This window comes from Danio rerio, chromosome 5 (assembly GCF_052040795.2).
Source record: "Danio rerio strain M-AB ecotype USA chromosome 5, GRCz13ab, whole genome shotgun sequence".
Lineage (NCBI taxonomy): Eukaryota > Metazoa > Chordata > Actinopteri > Cypriniformes > Danionidae > Danio > Danio rerio.
This window is the reverse complement of record NC_141025.1, coordinates 61,180,473-61,201,764: the sequence shown is the minus strand read 5'-3', so window position 1 is coordinate 61,201,764 and position 21,292 is coordinate 61,180,473. Positions and strand designations below refer to the sequence as shown.

The window sequence follows — 21,292 nt, the reverse complement described above, 5'->3', positions numbered from 1 at the left end:
CATTTTGCTGTATTTATTTTAATACTTTTTGATTAGAAATTGTTTTACTTTTAAGTCTCAAGCTAAATAATCACAGACAAGAGTTAAATCAACCAATTACATATCATTTCCAATAATAAAAAAATAAGCTGGCATATTTAACAATACTACACATTTACAGAGAAAGACAAAATAAGCAAAGTGTGCTTTATACTGTTTTAATAAAGCATTATTATAGTTGTGACCCCATTATAGTTGTGAAAATCTTTAGCAAAAAAAAAAAGTTTTGATACATTTGTAGTAAGGAATTTACTATATAACTTAATATTAATCTTATGTAATATTGTAATAATATACATCATAAAAGAAAAAATGCTAAGACTAATAAATACACACTGAATCAATTATTAAGCATCAACAAATAGTTAATACAGTATTTGTTTAGCATTGGATCTACATTAATAGATGATACAAAGACTGTATTCTTGATTCATAAGCACATAATGTGCTTAATCATTGCGTTTTCATACTTTGTTGATGATTTCTTTTTAATAATAAATTAAGTATTGCATTATTTACAAACTAGTTATTTAAGAATAGTTGGTGTTTTTAAAGAACATCCAGAACAGATATGTAAATCAAAACTTATAATACATAGTAAACTATTAACATTAACATAATATATCTTATTATCCAGACATATATGAATAATTACTTTGTATTTTAATATATGATTTATTAAATTCATCCATGAAAAATGTCATATTTTGACTTGTTATTCAGCAATGTTTACATGTTACAGTAAATAAATATTTGTACAAAAAATTGCAAAGATCTATAGTTCATTTGAGACGGATATTGGGATTTATAAAAGATTTAGAAAGCATTAATAGTCCTCGCTTTAGATAAAGTCACAAAACTGGATAAAGGTGAGTTAATAATTTCTTATTATTTAATATTTCCTAAGTGATATTTAGCAGAGGACATTTTCACAGTATGTCTGATAATATTGTTTTCTTCTGGAGGACGTCTTATTTCTTTTTTTTTTGGCTAAAATAAAGGCAGTTTTGAATTTTTTAAAAAACATTTTAGGGTCAAAATTAATAGCCCCTTTTAAGCTATTTTTTTCCAAGTCTACAGAACAGACCATTGTCATTTTACTTACACATTCTTAATGATCTTTAAAAAAAAAAAAAAAAAAAAAACTATTCTGAAATAACTTGTTTGTAAATAATGCAATAAATAAATGTGTTATTAAGAAAGTATGAAAACACAATCAAGTAGCACATATTACATGTGCTTATAAGTCAAGAACACAGCATTTGTTGCAGTACAACAGATAATAAATTAACTATTTGCTAATGCTTAATAAATGATTCATAGTGTGTAGTTATAAAGCGTTGCCACAACATAATTTTTGTTGAACAGATTCACGTTTTTAGAACCATTTATTTTCTCAGTTACAACATATTACACTACTAAATCAAAATCAACATTGGCTCAATATATAAATGTTATACAATATTATTAAAATAGAATGATATACGTTTGTATTTGGAGGGAGACCAAATAAATCTTATGAATTTACAGGTTTGTGTATATAGAATATTTCCTTACTCTCCTTACGAGCAAGAATATTGCAGATGCAAGTAGAACTGCAGCTAGAACTGCGCAAAACACAAGTACACCTACAGGAAGGTCACATTGCAGTTTAGCATCAATAATCCTTGTCCCTGTCCTATTACAAAATGTCTCCATTAAATGCTTTACTTTGACTTTATTTTTCTTAACCCAGTGGATGAACTCAAAGTTGCTGCAGTTGCAAACCAGGGGATTGTAGCTCAGATCAACAGAACCCTCTTCTCCCAAATCCGCAACACTTGCAACATCCACAGTTGTAATATCATTTCTGGCGAAGTTAAGTTTGAGAAAATCAAGCGAGTAAAATCCAGAGGTGCTCAGTTTGACAAACTTGTTTTCACTCAGGTCTATATGATTGAGATGTCTAAGACCTTTAAACAAGTTCTCATCAAATGAAGTTATTTTGCATGCAGACAAAACTAAGGTCTCCAAAAGAGGCACACATTTAAAGAGTTCCGTTTGAGTGAGAACCTCTCCTTGAATGGCATTCCCCCTCAAATTGAGATGTTGCAAGGCCTTCAAGCCAACGAAAAGGTGCACGTTTGTCAGATCTGTATTTGACCAAGAAAGATTTAGAGTTCTGAGACTCTGCAGATTACTGAAAGGTGAGCTATCGTTCATTAGAGTGTAAACTGAATGGCTGAAGTCTAAGTGCTCTAATTTTGGAGTCACGTTGAAAGGCTTTGAACTCCAGAACATTGGTGACCCATAGCTTAGATTGAGAAGCTTCAATTCGCCAAGCCCAAACAGTTGGTTATTACAACAAGGTTCTCTGGGGTTTACTAAACTAACACTAAGGTCCAGCTCCTCTAACAGTCCAAGACTGTCCAAGCATCTATTGCTGAAAGTAAGTTTCTTCAAATTTCCACTTATGGATAAGTGTGTAAGCATGGGGAAATTTCTAGTGTTGCTCTGGCAGACATCTTTAAATTGGTTCTCATCTAGAATAAGATGTGACAATGTAGACAAGCCAGTTGTGTTCAAGGGCAATGCATTCAGATGAGCTCTAGTTAGGTCAAGCTTTTTAAGTCCTTCAAGGCAATGAAAAGTACTATTATTTAGGTCTAAGAAATGCTGAAGCTGGAAATCCAGATCACTTACGAAGATGTTGCAAAAAGATTGTAGCGCAGCTGATGCTATGTATACGTTTGAATCAGTTTCATACAGTCCCAGGTTCAGTCTGTTGGTTTTAATTCCTTCAAGACCTTTCAGGAGGGATGAGATGTTCATCTTATTTAAGCAGCCACTAAAATCAAGACTACTTAGATTCAGTGAATGAAAAGCACCGGGTTCTATATAGATGAAATCATTTCCTTTGAAGCTGATGCTCACCCCAGCCAGGTTGCTGAATGGTTGTAGGTCATTAAAACTTATCCGGTCAATAAAGTTTAAGTCAAGCTGCAAGCTCTTCAAATTTTGCCAGCGAAAATTGCTTAGTCCATCTAATGAGCGAATGTTACTTCCCCTGAGGTCCAAAACCTCTAAATAAGCAAGATTTTCAGATGGGATGTCTGACAGTTGTTTGATCTTTGACTGAACTAGGCTTAGATATTTCAATGCTAGTGGTCCAGAGAAAGCTGTACTTGCGATGAACACAAGAGGGTTTCCAGTTAGGAGAAGGACCTCCAAGTGAGGCTGATATGTAAACACATCTTCATATATGAAAGTGATGCTGCATCTGTGAGTTAGTGTGTGGGGGGGGAAAGATTATTATTATTATTATTATTATTATTATTATTCATGCACAGTTGTACACAGCTTTATGGGTTATTTAGCTTTGCTCACCTTGTCACATCTAAAGAAATTAAGCTTTTTAGCCTCTGAAAGGTGGAGTTGTACAGAGCAGGCAGATAATTGTAGCTGAATTGCAAAATTTGAACAGAATTTGGTATCTCATCTGGGATTGATTGTAGGTCCATATCATTACAATCGTAACCTTTAGTTATCTGAAACACACAATGAAACAAAATAAAACATTAACAGTATCTTAATTTAACATTCAACATTAATACCATAATTGTACCTGTTGACAATGTCTTCTCGCCCATGGTGTTGCTTCATTAAAGACTAAAAAGTGAAAAAGAATAGAGTAAAATGACATGTAAAAAACAAAAAAACTCTCCATTTTCTACAGGACAGAAAAGAATAATGTCTTTTCTTCAGTCAGCTATATAGGTATTAAAAAACAGGAACTTCATGTAAAACGAGAAGTATAGTCGGGTATAACTTCCCAACAATGGTTTAACTGAAAAAAGGGCACCAACTTTTTCAGCTGCATGTGGGAAAATTTCCACTTCTTTCAATATAGTCAAAAATTCCAAAAGTTCCAAAAATATAATGAAAAAAAAGTTTTTATTTTTATCTAATCCCCTATGAGTAGTGCGAGTAAAGAATGTTGATTTGAATTTAAAAATATGTCTGCATCTTATAACAATGGAAAATATATCACTTTAATCATGTGAGACTACTCAATATGGGTTCATTTCACACATTTATGAAAACTAAAATACTCAAAATACAAAGTATTCTATTTTTATTTGTATTAGTATTATTCCCATTAGTGCTCAAGATGTGAATACGTTGTGGAGACTATTTGTGTTGTGGCCTTTAGCTGAATTATGTGTGGATCAAATATTTGTAATTTCTTAATCTTAGAAAATGTAAATTACTTTTTGTTTATCTACATGGTTGATGGCATTAATGATTTCAATTATAATGTAACAAGGCCTGATTTGAATACTAAAACTTTTAGCTTTTCCCCCTTCACTGAAATATCATGCCAATTCACAACCCTCTATTTAATTACGCAATAATCACTCCTAATGAAACATGATTGCATTTTAAGTTGGGTAAGACAAGTGGGTGGTAATAATAATTGCATCTATATATATTAAAAGAGGATGCATCTTCTTTATTTTACTCTAAAAGTATATGACCGAGAGAGCTTTGATTTGAGAAAACGCATGCAATTACAAAAAACGCCAGCAAATTAAGAAAATATATTCATTCATTTGACAGCATACGTGCTACAAATCTTTACAAGTCAAACACATTAAAAAGTTAGTGTTGTGAGGATTTGCAGTACGTATGCTGTCAAACGGATAAATATCTTTTCTTACGTGTATGTATACGTGTTTTTTTGTATTTTATTAATTGAGTGTTGTTTTTTTTTCCTGAAATTGTAATATATTAAGCACTCTCGGCCTCCATATGTTTGAATATTTAATTCTGTCTCTGGCTAGAAAGGGTGACTCCAAATAATTAAATACACGCCGGTAGTTCTAGCCAGCTTAGTCGCTGTTTTATATTTGTTTAATTCATTTGACATGGGTCACTCACACACACTGAGATGATTATAAAACCATAGACACATTCAGGATCAGGACACATTAAAAACCCTGACTTGAACCTCCTGTGTGTATTCAAAAACGAATGAGTGCTAAAAAAAAAAAAAAAAAAAAACTAAAACTTTTTTGCATTTTTAAACTTGCGTGAAATCCCTAAGCCCTGATTTCACCAAAAAGTGAAGGTAACCTATTTAATATTAAATCCAACAGTTGCATAACATGCAGGCAGGCATTATTAGGGCAAATGCTATTACTGTAAGTGTTTGAATGAATCCATATACGTTTAATAGAAAATGTGTACATATATGTAAAGCAAACCCTTTATTTTGTTGTAACTGGAAATGGCTTGTGCCATCATATTTACATTGAACACATGGCCAATCCATTGTCCTACTTTTCAAGCCTTGTAATAGAAACAGCTTTCCAGTAGGGGGCGATATTTTTCTGTCTTTGCTCTCCTCTGTGATGGGGTCAAAAATTGTGATGTTGGTGGTTATGCAATCCTTACATCCAATTGAGAGATAAAGACGACACTCATTATAATGTACGTATAAATAGAAATAAATCTTTTTTTCAGATTATAGTGTCTCGGTGGAGCCAGAGGATTACAGTGTTTTCAAAGCCAAATGTTAATACACAGGACACGATTCCAGATTTAATGGCTTCCTGTATGTATAATATGGATCAACAGTTGGTTTAATGGATTTGTATTGATATATGCTTTATATAATTACAATGTTTTTGATACAATTGATACAATTTTATGGATTATCGTTTTTATGGATTATCTCCAGATGTCTAATTAATGTAATTACTTTATTTCATAGACATTTTTTTTTCTTCGCCTATACTAAATATGTCTGCTAGGCTGGCTTATATACTGATAAAATTACTTGGTCAAAAATGTAGCTTCAAAGACTTTACTTAACTAAATAGGAACTGTAGAAAATCACTGTAAAAGGAAACCCTGAACATGTCGTGAAAGAGTTATTTAGAATTTCCAGGAAGCTAAAAAAAAGGAACTGTGGAAATTATCCACTGATGATCATCTGCATTATGACATTTGACTTATAAAATCACTTGGTCAATATGGATGACGGGGTTTCAGAAAAAAATGGTGATTTAGCACATTTCCCCAAGCAATTTTGCTTACACATGAATTTTACCAAACATGAGTGACCATGTAAAACTAAATACATTTACTAATACTTCTTACATTAAGTCAACAACTTGTTTTTGAACCCTTATTCACAGGAATTTATTTAAACAGAATATTATTAGCCCCCTATTTATTTTTCCCCCAATTTCTGTTTAACGAAGAGAAGTTTTTTTTAACACATTTCTAAACATAATCGTTTTATTTAACTCATTTCTAATAACTGGTTTATTTTATCTTTGCCATGATGACAGTAAATAATATTTTACTAGATATTTTTCATGACACTTCGATACAGCTTAAAGTGACACTTAAAGGCTCAACTAGGTTAATTAGGTTAACTAGACAGGTTAGGGTAATTAGGCAAGTTATTGTACAATGATTGTTTGTTCTACAGACTATCAAAGAGAAAAAAACATATATAGCTTAAAGGGGGTAATAATTGTGTCCTTAAAATGTTGTTTGAAATATATACAGTGCTCGGCATATATAAGTACACCCTTCACAAATCTATCTTTTAAATTAATATTTTTTTAGCGAAAGCTCTACAAAATAATATTTGTATATTAAAGACAAATCTAGAGCTTATCTAATACAATAACTTACGATAACGGCCCAAAAACCAGTACACCCAAATGTATATGTTATAGAAAAATATTAAATACAAATTAAATAGAGGGAAACAATTTTTTTTTAAATGTTGTAGGTTGCAACTTTTTTTTTTTTTTTTTGCAATATTTTGCTTAAATTAAATTGGGTTATCTTTCAATTTCAAAAAATGTTCGGTGACTAAAATAGCTGTTTAATAAATCTGTTTTGTTTAAATGCTATTTAATGAGAAATGGATATAAAATATTAATTTTAAAATGTGGTTTACTCAACTTTGCTGAGCACTGCAACTATGTCTATTAATAACATTGTCTATTCTAGACTATTTATAATATAATATAATATAATATAATATAATATAATATAATATAATATAATATAATATAATATAATATAATATAATATAATATAATATAACATAATATAATAATATAATATAATATATGTTCACATGCTGCAATTTGCAGTCATTATATATTGTCCATTGGTTACTACCCCCTTTTAATCCTGGCGTAGTGCAGTCAGTAATGAAGGATTAAAAATCAAGAAAAATCTGCCATTGCTGCATGCTGAAGCATAAAAGCTCATCACACCCCCTCATCGTGACACAGAAACTAAATTACTGGAGGGCCTGTTCAGCCCACCACCCATCAGCTGTTCTCAGTCGTGATACTGCAGATGCACTTGTGCCCACGCGCAGATATTACTAAGCAGAAAAAAAAATCCTTCCTCTCAGACCATAATCCTCTTAGTGATTTTAATGCCCCCTGCTCTCCCTCCCTCTCAAAGTGAACTTCAATGAAATGGGGCAGTAAACGGCATTGGGTATTGAGGACAGCCATGGCATGGTCATAGCTGCATGAATCAGATGTCTCATTTGAGTGGAGCGGTGCACAAAGAGCAGACAGCAGGCCTCTGGTGACCCAAATCGCTAAATTAGACATCAATGTGTGACCCTTAATCTCACACGACTTTGTTAAAATCATTCTGACAGCCCCCTATTCAGCAGATAATGCAGAAAGAAATAGTTGGTCATTCATTCCTTCATTTGGATCATTGTTTTTGGTGCATTTTATGTAACATCCTAAACTGCACTGTTCTCATAACACAAATCAGTTAAGGAAATTGCAAAAATCACTACTTGATACTGGTGGAGGAAAACTTTTCCTTACTCGTCCCTCAAAAATACCCTGAAGTGGCTCAATAATAATTAAATCTGATGACTGTGCAGGCCATGGGAGATGTTTAACTTCACTTTCATGTTCACCAAAGCACTCTGTTATCAGTCTTGCTGTATGTTTTTGGGGCTATTTCAACCTATAACATGACATTGCCTTCAGGATACACTGTTTGAACCATCGGGTGCACATGGTCCTCCAGAATGGTTCGGTAGTCCTTGGCAGTGATGCACACGTCTAGCACAAGTACTGGGCCTAGGAAATGCCATGATGTTGTAGCCTAATCCATCACTGTTCCACCTTCATTCTACACTCGGAGCATACAACAGTCTTGGTGGTCACTTCTTTGGGGCTTCTCCACACGGTAACTCTCTTGGATGTGGGGGATTTATCTCCACATTTCCAGTGTAGGTGAACTCATCATAAAACAATACATGTTTCACATTGCCCACAAATATTTTCTTTCCCTGCACCACTGAAACCGATGTTTGGCATTGGCACAAGTGACCAAGGGTTTGACTATAGCAGCCTGGCCATGTATATTGACCCTGTTAAGCTCCTGACGTTTAGACATTATAGTTGAAGCTCACATTTAATTCTCCACTTAAGTTGGGCAGCAGTTTTTTTTTTTTTTTTTTTTATGTTTTTTGGGATACAATCTGCGTTAGCACCCGGGCATCCCTTTCAGATAGCTTGCTCTTGTGTATACAGGTACTCCTGTTGAATGTAGTCCGTCCTTCTTGGTGGTTTGCTGTCATTATCAATACATAATCTTTCAAATAATGACATATTTAAAATGTAGCAAATATATGACAGATGTTTACAAGAGCAGTGGATCATTACTTAAATGCTTATTTTCCAGCGAAGCATTTTCCATCTGCAGTTATTTAAGACGGGAACGAAATACAATTTTTTACACTTTATATATTTTTCTTTGAAAATATGTTTTTTTTTTTTTGGCATCAGATTTTGTCATGAATAATGTGCAACTTAATTTGTATGTATATTTTGTTGGTCAGTTATCTACAACAGAAACAAGAAGAACGAATAACATCTGAGGCGAAGCGCTTTAATACAATCCGCTATAGTATATGCTTTAGCACCAAAACAATCCAAGCGGTTTGAGCAGCATGAGCAGGACAGTCTTCACAAACTATTCGTATCACTGAAATTCGTATCTTCCTTCATTTTTTTTTTTTTTTTTTTTTTTTTTTTTTAGCTAGGGAAACCAGAGAAGCCATTTCATCTAGGTGGACAGTTCAGTAAGACAATGATCCCAAACACAACCAAGGAAACTCTCAACTGCTTTCAGAAAAGATGATAAAGCTGCTGGAATGGCCCAGGTATTCACCTGACTTGAATCCAATAGAAATATGTCCTAAAGATTGTAGTTGGTAGAGAGCTACAAAAGTGTCAGTTTTTTTACTCTGTTGGAAGTCTGACATAAAAATCACAGCTGAGCAATACATGCGGCTCTATTTTTCCAGTCCATACAAGAGGAATCTTGAATCTGTCAAGCCCTTTGTTTACTTCTGGTGTCTCCATCTCAATTGTTTTGTGATGATGTGCTTTATGATATGTGATTCTAATTTGACTTTCTTCCTGTTGAACTAAACAGGTTTGTGTGATTTTGAGGATGTAATTAGGATGGGAATTTGTGCTGCATGCACTGTGAGCCATTGGATCTACAGTGGACACGCTGCATAATTTCGTCCTTGCTGCTCATGCTCAGGGGCCCAGCCCAATAACAGCCATGGCGTACTATGGCTTGACAGTGGGAAAAGCAGCTTATGACACCCTGAAGGTCAAGTCAAGTTGCCTTAACTTCTGTGAAGTTGTTTAATATGCAGTGTATTTGTTAGGTCTTGGAGTTTTTGCTCAATAAAATAGTTAGTTGTCAGTATTGTCAAGTTCATCGTCTTTAATTACATTCACCCACTTGCAGCAAAAATCCACGCCTTACACTTCTATAGTACTTTATACAATTCAAATTTTGTCAAAGCAGCACTATGGATAAACATGCAACAATAAAGCAAGGTACAAAGATGCATCATTGTATTATTTAGTAGTAGAAATTGTATTTAACTGTAAAGTTAAACTATAATTGCATATTAATTGTTGGATACTTTAAATAATGTGTGACCTAACAGTCTCCAGGGTTTCTAAAAAATAAGCCTTTGAAAATTAATCTAGTGCAGTATTTAATGTCTTATCCACACAACACTTTATTTTGTTTAACAACTACTCACATACTGTGAAAATTTCATCTTACCAATGTAATGCAATCAAAATGTTTTTCATGCCTTGCTGTGGGGCAGCCTTGCTAACCACCGAGCCACTAAACCACCAATGTCCCTAATAATTTGATGCCTCTTAGATTTGTGGGTTTTATAAAGCTTTGTGTTATCTCTTATTGGTTTGACACTCTTTATTGTGACACTCAAACATTATTTGTTTAGCCAGTGTTGCTGTCAAGCTGAGCCATTTTCAAACACAGAGCTACAGTGCTTACACGTAAGGGAAAAACAACCCGCAAAATGCTTATTGTTATCACTGGGAAAGTTAAAATTATTTTTGCAAAAAAAAAAAAACCCACTTTATTTTATATATCTGGTGGTAATAGCAATTAAACACAATCTAAAATAGGGAAGAAGAAAATCAGACAAGTACACAGTAACACACTCATATAGAACGGTCAGCATTTCACAAACTGATGTCACAGTATATTTCACATGACTGCCAAGAGTGGATGTATGTTCCAAATGGTCTCCTTTATGTAATCTGTTGATGTAAAGCAGATGTCCACTGGTAAAGCACAAATGCTAACTAAAATGGAGCAAAAATGCATATTGATTTATTTAATGACTAGCAATCAAGCAAGTTATTGTTGTAGACAAGGACACTTGTGAGACTTAGAACAATGGCCTTATTATCAAGACAACAGTATTTCCCTTTGTTACATCGTGCTGCTGGTTACAACCCCCTTTCAGCAATATGTAAATTCTGACAATTCTTTCAAACCATTCTTAGTATAAGAAAGATAAGAAAGAAGAACTTCAATACACAGCCACATTTGAACACCATTTGCTAAATATTTCAAACTCTTTGGACCTTTCTGCACCTTGTTCCCATATGACTTTTGTGGAACACAGAAGCAAATGTTTAGGACTTTGTGCTTTACAATCTTTAATGTACTGTGTTATTAGACCTAAGCTGGCTTTGAATAATCAAAAATGTTGCACTGACATTTTTGCATTACATGTTCCCTTTTCACATAACGAATTCAAATTATTCTGATATACATGAGAACATTGTAAGTTGCAAGTTATTGTATAATGATGGTTTGTTCTGTAGAAAAAAATATATAGCTTAAAGAGGCAAATACTTTTGACCTTAAAATGGTTATATATATATATATATATATATATATATATATATATATATATATATATATATATATATATATATATGTGTGTGTGTGTGTGTGTGTGTGTGTGTGTGTGTGTGTGTGTGTGTATATATACACACACACACACACACATATATATATATATATATATATTATATATATATGTATATATATATATATATATATATATATGTGTGTGTGTGTGTGTGTGTGTGTGTGTGTGTGTGTGTGTGTGTGTATATATATATATATATATATATATATATATATATATATATATATATATATATATATATATATATATATATATAATTTTTTTTTTTTTTTTTTTTTTTGGTGTGTGTGTGTTTAAGAGAGAGAGAGAGAAAGAGAGAAAGAAAGTGAGGAAACTGATACTACTAAGTTTTGACCAATATATTTTGATTGTCGTGATGAATTTGTCTAAAAAAACTCAAATTTCCATGTCTTTTGGCCACTGGTTAAATAAATATTAAGATTGAATATACAACATTTAAAAATGCAGGACAGTTGGAACCAACCACGGCAGCGCTTAACCTCTACAAAGACTGGTTGTATATACAGCAGTCCGAGAGACAGATAAATCCTCTGCCTGTATTAACTTCAGATGGAATTAGTTCAAGAACATTTTGTGAACTGGGAGCAAGCCAAGCTTTAGTCCATCGGTCCCATGTTGCAATTAACAGTAAAAAGCTTGAGATTTAAAAATGGAAACACTGAAAACCAAAGACATGAATAAACATATCAATCAAGAGACAATTTGTTATACAAGCATTTTGAAAAAAAAAACACATAGCTATGTTAACATTAGGAACATCACCAAAGTGGAATACGCTGGGAAAGATGTGTGTTTAGTTGGCAGGAAAAGCAAAAAATTAAAAAAATAAAAATAAAAAAACATTCCAGATGCATACGCTCAAGAGCTTCCAGACTTATTCTAGCCATGCGTCTGATGTTTGAGTTTGGATTAGGAGCTGGCAGGCTTCCTATTGCATTATATGCTTAGAAGTGAACTGAACACAAGCTGTCTGATCAAATAACGCACATTTAATGCCTAATGTGTATCTGAAATTACACAACTGCAATTACTCCTCTTGTCTGACAGTATAAATGTTGCTTAACCACATGACATGTAGGATACATTCATTATGTGTGCCCAAGCAGTTGACATCTTAAGAGTTTTGTTTTAGAAACTAACATCATGAACTAAAATATGTATGTCAAAGACTGACACTTACCATCAGTTTGTTCTACCAGTTTCTAATACAGTTCAAACATTCGGAATTTACCTCTTGGGCAAATGGGATTTTATCAAATTCGTTGTATTCTCATATTTTTCTGGCCTCTATTTGTTCTTTTACAGCCTATTAAGGAAAACACCTACTTTCAAAGAAGTTATGCAACAAGGCCTAAGGCTATGGCATACTGATAAGAATAATGTCAGTGTAACTTTTTATTTTCCCTTTGTTCAATGAAACTTTCATTATGGTTTAGAGAAATGGCTTGTCAACATGTTTATTAAGAGATCAAAGTGGTTGTTGTGGCTTAAATTTCACTCTGAGTGTTTGAATTCACAGAATTCCATAGCCACTGGGGTATGTTTCATCCATGATCTTTAAAACCAGGTGATGGATGACACTCATATGTTTCATCATATAATTTGGACATCAATCAGGAAAGCTGCAATACACCCTACACCTCAATGTGTACTGGGCTCACAATAGAACAACTCTTTCATTCCTGGGGTGTGGTTTGAGAAGTTAGCACATTGCTTGCATTGCATAGCAAAGATTAAGCTTTTAGAAATAATGCTGATCACTGCAGAATCTTAAGGACAAATCTTGTACTATGACAGAGGCATGATTAACGATCTGTTATCAAAGCATCTAAATGGTGTCATGTACCTAAAGAAGTGAAACCGGTAAGGCAATGCCAGCTAGATAAAACTTTTGACCTATTGTACTAAGTACAATAGTTTCCACAATGCAGACGAAATCTCCTTCTATTTTTTTCTTTTCCTAGACTTGGTTAAAAACCACAGACCATATTTCAACATGTAAATCACACTTGACATTAAAAAAAATAAATAAATACATTTTTTATGTGAATTACGTGTATGTGTATGACACCCTTTTCTGAAAGCCTCATTTGAAGCTCCCAGTGATCAGGAATTGGGATAGGACCTACTGCAGTTCAGCTATTGCCAAAATTGTCATTATTTGTGTAATGTCATAATGATTATTTTACTTCTTCCAGTAGAGGCAGAGCTGCAAATCTTAAATTTCAGACATCGATATTCATGAGTATATCAGGCTGCCTATAACAGGATACGTATTAACCAATGTAAGGAATGGTATTTTGACTACAGCGGTTCGACCTGTACGTAGTTCTGTCAAATAAATAAAACGTTATCAGTACAATGGTTAAAACTGTACATTTCTGGTCAAACCATCCTTCTGCTATCTTAAACCAAAAACGGAAATAAGGGCTGCATTAACAACAAAAAATGTGGTAAAGCGTTGCTGTTATGTGAGGCCTCACTTTGTCTCCTTAACCAATCACCTACTACCTTAGACTTATTTAAGGAAGAACATCCCTCTAGCACTGTTATCGTTGTTTAAATCCACCCTTCCTCCCTCCATTTCCTCGCTTCCCATTGACAATCCTATAACACTCTTTACGACAAACATGTAGGTTGAATCGGTGGGTCAAATTGAATCGCTCTGCCAAACTATTACAGAGACAGTAACCCCACTCCGAGTCTCTGGGCATAGTAGGACGCCCAGGCAACCTACCCACCAATTCAACAGTCGTTATCTTACTCCCCTCCCCTTCCCCTTTATCCCACTGTTCTCCTACCATCCCTTTCATCCCTACATCCTTACAGTAAAGTCTTGCTTAAAGTTTGGCATGGGCCATGCTGGTGAATTGCAATATGCAGCAATTAAGTGTTGATGTCAAATGAAAAGTAATTCATGAATACTTAAAAATGAAATTATTTAATGACAATAATTCTCTATGGTTACAACTGAATTAGTGAACTCTAGCTGCAACCCATTGCTGAGAAACACCAAAACACTCTCACATTCACACACATACACTGCAGACAATTTACTCTACCCAATTCCCCTATAGAGGACAGTGGGAGAAACTGGAACACCCAGAGGAAACATACGCCAACACAGGGAGAACCTGCAAACTCCACACAAATATGCTAACGGACCAACGGACCTTCTTGCTGTGAGGCCCCAGCTTTCTGTAATATTCATGTGAAATTAACTAATTATTTAGTTAAAACTGTTTTTACAGTGTAAGATTTTTGTGCAGTGTTATATTCAGAGCAAATACTAAAAGGTAGATAAAAAGAGATAACTGATGTAGTCTATTTTTGTTCAAAAACATTTGGCTTCATTTATTTGATGCATGCTATAGTGATGAGACCTACACACAAATGCCTAGATTAAGTGTTCACAAATAAAACTAAGCAAACTAAATAACTATTTATCCTACACACAAACATAAGTAATAGTAAAGCTCATTCACTTATTCATTCATTCATTCATTTATTTATTTATTCGTTCATTCATTAATTTTCTTTTCGGTTTAGTCCCTTAATCAATCAGGGGCTGCCACAGTGAAACGAACCACCAACGCATCCAGCACATGTGCTAGGCCAATTCACCTGTACTGCATGTCTTTGGACTTGTGGGTTAAAATGGAGCACCCGGAGCAAACCTATGCGAACATGAAGAGAACATGCCAACTGACCCAGCTGAGGCTCGAATCAATGACTTTCTTGCTGTAAGGAGATTGTGCTACCCACTGCGCCACCGTGACCCCCTTAACAGTAAGGCTAAAAGTGTTTAAAAGTTAAGCTACCAAATGACTACATGCTTCCTCAAACTTATACCTCTTGTGCAGCTTTACACATCATCTTCTTCAGAGTCTCACTGTAAGGGCCAAATATAACAATAATAATGATTGCTTATTTAAGTCTTGGAAGCCATGCATTGACCTGCCAGTGACCAGCTCTGTCTTGGGAAGCAGAGGAAATTTAATGAATCTGTGGTATGTGTGTTTGGCCTGAACAGTTTGGGCACAGCTCTACAAACCCAAAACTTTTCAGAACTACTGCTTGGCTCCCAAATTACTAAGCAGAGTTGAGAGTCATTTAAAAACAACGTTCATTTCCTTTTTCCTGACATTTTAATTGAAAACTTGATCTCAAATCTCTGTTCTCATTTTACACTATGACACTAACATTTAAAGCTGCTAAAAGTTTTTGACTCTTCTAAAGCATACAAATACCATAATATGTTTGCAGATATGCTAAGTGAACATTCTTGTTTATCTAAAAAACTATGCCAAAGTCAGATATTCTGCTTTGAAATGTACGTTACATGGTCAAAACATCTGCTTTTGTTTTGGCCCTTTTAACAGCCCAATACCAGTTTAGCCAATTATATTTTAGCACCCTTGGTTGTCTTTGTAAAAAAACAGCATATTTCATTCATTCAGTCAGGATGGCTCTCAATGTATTCGCCCCCACCTGAAATGCGACCTCCAGTGGACAATAGCCGCCTCCAATTGAGACAAGGATTCAGAGTTCCAGAGTTATTAATTAGCAAATAATATAAATATTACAAATATAAACATTAGATGAACAGGTACATTATACCCCTGTGTCCTAAAAACAAGCAGCGTGACGAGAATTGCAGTGATAAGCAATTTGGCTTCTTGTACTAGACGAAACATGACAGAAATGTAAATACAACCATTCAGAAGCACAGAATAGTGCACTAACTGCACTCCACTGGAAAGGTAAGGTTTATAATTTAACTATTGCATATTAAACCTCATTAACATTATTAAATGTAGATTCTATATTACTGATATGTGTTGGCTTGCACTGAGTCACAGTCATAAAGTTACATTTTAAACGGTTTATTTTAAGTTCAAGATCTGAGGTGAACCATCTGCTGCTTTCTATAGTATGACATTATAGTATATTATAGTCATTTATAGAATAAAATGACATTCAAACTCACATTATTAGCATTTAACACTGAATAAAACACATAAGGTGCACCTGAACTGATCGTGGTCAGTTTATCCTGATGTTTAGCTGGAAGAAATAGAAGCTGTTTCTAAAATATATATTACAGGTGTTGGTTAGAACAAAAACTTTAGAAATATCCCTACAATCGTGTTGCTTTTATTTAGAACACAGTTTAAATCAGCCTTTAGGCTCAATAGTAAGGCACACTGCTGTTGGTGTAAAATTTTCTTACAATATTTTTGTGTCAGGAACAGGTGGAAATTTAGGTTTTCATTTGCTACTTTTCAAAATCTTGCATTCTCCTAAAGTGGCCTAAACTATTATAATGGTCCGTGAGTTTGTTTAAGAGGCCTCATATAAAATAAAAGTATGCTTTAAGTTAATTTTATGAAGTAAACTTAAGTTTTGTAAGTATACTAACATCTACACTGTAAAAGCGATAAGTATAAAAAAGAGTGAACTTGTTGCCTTATAATTATTAGGTAAACAAACTATGTTCATAATTATAAAAGTTAAGTCAGAGGGTTTACTGGCTTTTTTAAAGTAAAATAACTTTTTGCTTTTAAGACAAGTTTGCTGACTTTTTTAAGTAAATAGCTAATCGCTTTTTACAGTGCACACAATTATATAATGCCACAGTGCTTGTGGCAAGTTTAAATCCCAGCTCAAGGTTCTTTCCCAAAAATGTTCCCCTGTGCTTTGCACCCCATGCTTTCCTGTAAATTATCTACTGTCCTTTCACAATAAAGCTGTAAAATCCCCAAAATATAACCGCAAAAAGAGAACTACTACTAACCTTTAAGCGAGAGTGATGTAAAAAAGACAGAATTGTAACAGAAATGTGAATCTGGTAGACAACCCCTATTTTGTTTATGTAAAGATAAATTGTCTAAAATGGAAATAGATACAGATGCTGTAGTTTCAGTGATTTCAGAAAAACTGTACCAACGCAGACTTCAAAAGGTAAAGTTATCTTCTTGTGTGTTAAAAGCAAATAGCACGGAGGCTTTCAAACTAAAAGGAAAAATGACTGTCCAAGTCAGGTGTAAATATAAAAAAACACTTGTTAAACTGAACTTTTGTAAGTTTTGTTACCAAGTTGGACTTATCAGATGCACACCAATTAATACTTGAGAAAAACTCAAAATGATACCTAACCATTAACACTCAAAAGGGGTTAAATACCTTTAACAGATTAGCATATTGAGCAGCCGATGCACCTGCAATTTTCCAGAAATTTATGGACCACCTACTGCAAGGTATGGAGGGTGTAATCTGTTACCTTATCAAGATCAAGTTGTTATCTTGTTTACAGAAAGTGACACACAAAAACTTATGGAGGCAGGTATTTCTAAAGAGATTGCAAGCTTACAACCTGAAAGTCAGAAAAGACAAATGTGCTATCTTACAGAGTTATTTACCTTGATTTTGTAGAAGAGGAAGTGAAGTGAGTATTGTCAAGTATGGATATCCATGCTGGAAATTGGTCCTCTGCTTTTGACCCATTCAATAGTATTAGCAGTGCACAAGCAAGAATTAAGAGCACTCACACACATTGAGCATACAGTATACCCAGAGCAGTGGGCAGCCAGCGCACAGCGAGCAATTAGGGGTTAGGTGTCTTGCTCCTCAGCTGCGTATCAATCATAAAGATGTAGTCCGGTTCTTTCACTCCCCCATCTTCCCCATGACCTGCCGAGGTTTGGGAATCAAACCTGCAACTTTTCGATTGCAATTATGTCCAACTCGATAACCATTAGGCCAGGGATGTCAAACTCAATTCCTAGAGAGCCACAGCCCTGCACAGTTTAGTTACAACCCTGCTCCAACACCCTAACCTGTAGGTTTCAAACAAGCCTGAAGGACTCATTTAGTTTGATCAAGTGTGTTAAATTAGGGTTGGAACTAAACTGTGCAGGGCTGTGGCCCTCCAGGAATTGAGTTTGACATCCCTGCATTAGGCCAGTAGGATTTAGTGATCAGTGCCTATGATAGATGGCTTGATATCATTCCCATTTAGCGACTACGTCAGCTTAGAGCATTGAGATGTTGTGAAATTTGTTCTTATCTTCTGGTCCTTTATAGAACATCGTAACAGTCAATGGACTACAATTTATCACCGAAAGATTTGAACAATTCTTAAAGATGAATGCACTAAACTCATTTAACCAAGTGTGTTTGAATTTTTTATTCAGTTATCAAACATTTTCAGTTATCACAGTTAACACTCATCATAAAAATACCAGCAATACACCCACAGAACTCATTGTTCACTTCTCAAGCCACAGTTTTGACCATCTCTGAAGGGTAAGCATTCTTCAAGGTAGGCCAGACCCTGTAAAGTCAGAATTGAAGTGGTACTCTTTAGGTAAGGTCCAGTAAGGTACCTGGTTAAGATATGAAAACTCTGATTTGAGACCTTGATGAAACAATGTATGTGGATGTTGCAAAAAATACTGAATCAGACAAGATTCACATATTGCTCACAACTGATATTGTAAATAGTAGACCTATTAGAAACATATGAGCACCAAAGAGGTTAAAATAAGGATTGTGCATTATTAGTTTAGCTCCCCAATGTATTTATGTTTTTGTTTTGTTAATAAATCTCTTAAGATTTAAAGATACAGGGGAGAAATGGTGGTGTTGGTTCACCAAAACAATGATTTCTGTATATTATGATAAATGTTATGTTTATTGTAATTACTTTCAGGTTCAGCTGTAATTGGTTAAGTTCTACGGAAATGCCTGTGATTGGTTGAATAAAGCAGGTGCTTCTGGTATGCGACTGTAGAGGGAGTTTTTGCAGTCATGCCAAACAATAACAGTTATGCTCATGTAAATCCAAATAAACTCCTTTTTGTTTTGTTGTAAATGTTCCTGTGCAGTGTTCCATAAAGATCCATTACACTTTCATTTATGGACAAACAAACCTCAATGCTGCTAGTGCCAAATACTGCAAGCACTCTTATTGTGCTCAAGACTTTCCAATTAAAATGAAATTTTAAACATTTCTGAAAGTGTAATTTTTCTGAACGACAGTTAGATCTACTTATGGTATATAACATTTATTTTAGTGCTGACAGTTATTAACACATCAACGTGTTACTTTTAATCATTCCATTTCAATCTGCACCTGATGCATGTTTAATTTAGTGGCAAGAATAATGACCAATCACAGACTTTTCTTTTGCTTGTAAGTGCAATGGCTAATTGCATTGACTGCATTTACACACCACTGACAAGTTTTGATGAGTGCATGCAATAATCAAAAAATAAATTCTCTCTCACACATGCATTCTTGAAAAACAACAAGTTTACATTTATGCACTTGTTTTAACTGATATATTCATTATTATTAATTTTAAAGTGTTTGAGGGTAAGTAATTAGAGTAAGTAGTTTTTTATTGTGCAGCCAATGAAGAACACTGGCTAAAAAAAGAATTTACAAACATTTACAAAAGCAAAGATACTTGGTATCTACTATGTTAAACTCAACTTAAATTATCAGTATTGTTTGAGGCTAAAATTTAGGGGCAACGGTGGAGCTTTATCATGAAATCGTTTTGAGTTTTTTGTTTAATTCAGTGCAATTCAAGTTTTTTTTGTACAGTATTTTATTTAAAAAAAAATCAATATATACATAGTCAGGGGCACACTGGCCATAGGGAGCAGAGGGTGGCCTGACAGTCAATAGAGAATCTAGCCGCTCAATCACCTTTCCCTCCAACCCCGCGCTTCACTTATCGATCGCAATATTGCATACATTGAAGATATGCATTTAACTGTATTGTACAGTCATGCAATGCATTGTATTTAGGCTATATTAAACGGATAAATCTTTAATGTAGTCTAAACTGAAAGAATGTCGCTGAGCCTCTGACATTATGCTAGATTTGAAAACACCCAACCTCCTTTTGTTAACTTTGCTGCCCTGAGTTTTGATATATTAAACATTGAGGGGGGTTGTAATGAGACAGAGTTTGGTTAGACTCAGCAATTTGCCAATAGGCAATCGGTTTTGTATTACCAGCTCCGTCAACATGAAGTCATATTGACGTTGCACCCCAATGTACTCCAACATCATAGGGAAATTGGATTTTGTTTGAAAATGAAAATTGGGTCAGAACCCAATATCAAGCTGATGTCAATTTCCAACCTAAAATCAACCAAATATCAATGTCTAATAATGTCACACCTTGAAGTTGTGTGTATGTTACCACTATGACATTTATTAGATATTAGATTTTGGTCACTTTCCAACGCAACCTAAAATCAACCAAATATCGTCATTAGATATATATGTCGTTATTGGACGTTAAAATAACGTCCTTAGATGCTGGCTAGACATTTAATTTTGGTCACCTGACGTCATGACCTAAATCTAACCTAATTTTAAGGTTTTATGATATTGTGTGCCTGCTGGGTACTTTGCAAAATTTGATTTTCTGTGTTTGCAGAGGTTGTGAGTGATTACGGGGTTGTTTAAATCAGAAAATATACCAGTACTAGAAAAATGTGGAGATAATATTAATAATAATGAGATGATATTGATAAGAGAAAGCTCAGGAAATGAAGAAGGAAGGGAAATCCCATCTCAGACACTAGGCCAGGACCTTTAGTCCAAAGAAGAGCTAAACATACAATGTGGGCCCACAGCAAGTATAAATAGGCAGGCTGAAGAGGATTTAGGGCTGAGGCTTGCCACAGATTAGGACAGCATTCTGCAGATGCAATTACATGACCATGACAGTGGAGTCACCTGCTGTGATATTAAGGTCGATGCAAAACACGTGATTAGTAAAGCTAAAGTAGGGTCAGGGGAGATCAAGATGATATGAGAGTTCCCCATGAAAACACTCAGCACAGGACCAAATAGTTTTATAATTTATTTTA

General features: G+C 34.3%; 1 protein-coding gene across 1 annotated transcript; it reads right to left on the bottom strand.

The window, feature by feature from the left end:
- Nucleotides 1-1,408: 1,408 nt before the first annotated feature.
- On the bottom strand, nucleotides 1,409-3,772 carry cd180 (CD180 molecule). The gene is made up of 3 exons (NM_001310490.2): nucleotides 3,644-3,772; nucleotides 3,406-3,566; nucleotides 1,409-3,298 (listed from the first exon to the last, which is right to left on the bottom strand). The coding sequence occupies exons 1-3, from the start codon at nucleotides 3,743-3,745 to the stop codon at nucleotides 1,564-1,566; spliced, it is 1,998 nt and encodes a 665-aa protein (NP_001297419.2). The 5' UTR covers nucleotides 3,746-3,772; the 3' UTR covers nucleotides 1,409-1,563.
- Between the last annotated feature and the right edge of the window lie 17,520 nt (nucleotides 3,773-21,292).

Bases quoted from the DNA above. Each gene is read 5' to 3' on its own strand.
- cd180 (NM_001310490.2), bottom strand. From the start codon at position 3,745: ATGGAGAGTTTTTTTGTTTTTTACATGTCATTTTACTCTATTCTTTTT. The intron at 3,567-3,643 runs GTACAATTATGG...TGTGTGTTTCAG, and splicing joins CGAGAAGACATTGTCAACAG to ATAACTAAAGGTTACGATTG. The intron at 3,299-3,405 runs GTGAGCAAAGCT...ACTAACTCACAG, and splicing joins ATTTCTTTAGATGTGACAAG to ATGCAGCATCACTTTCATAT.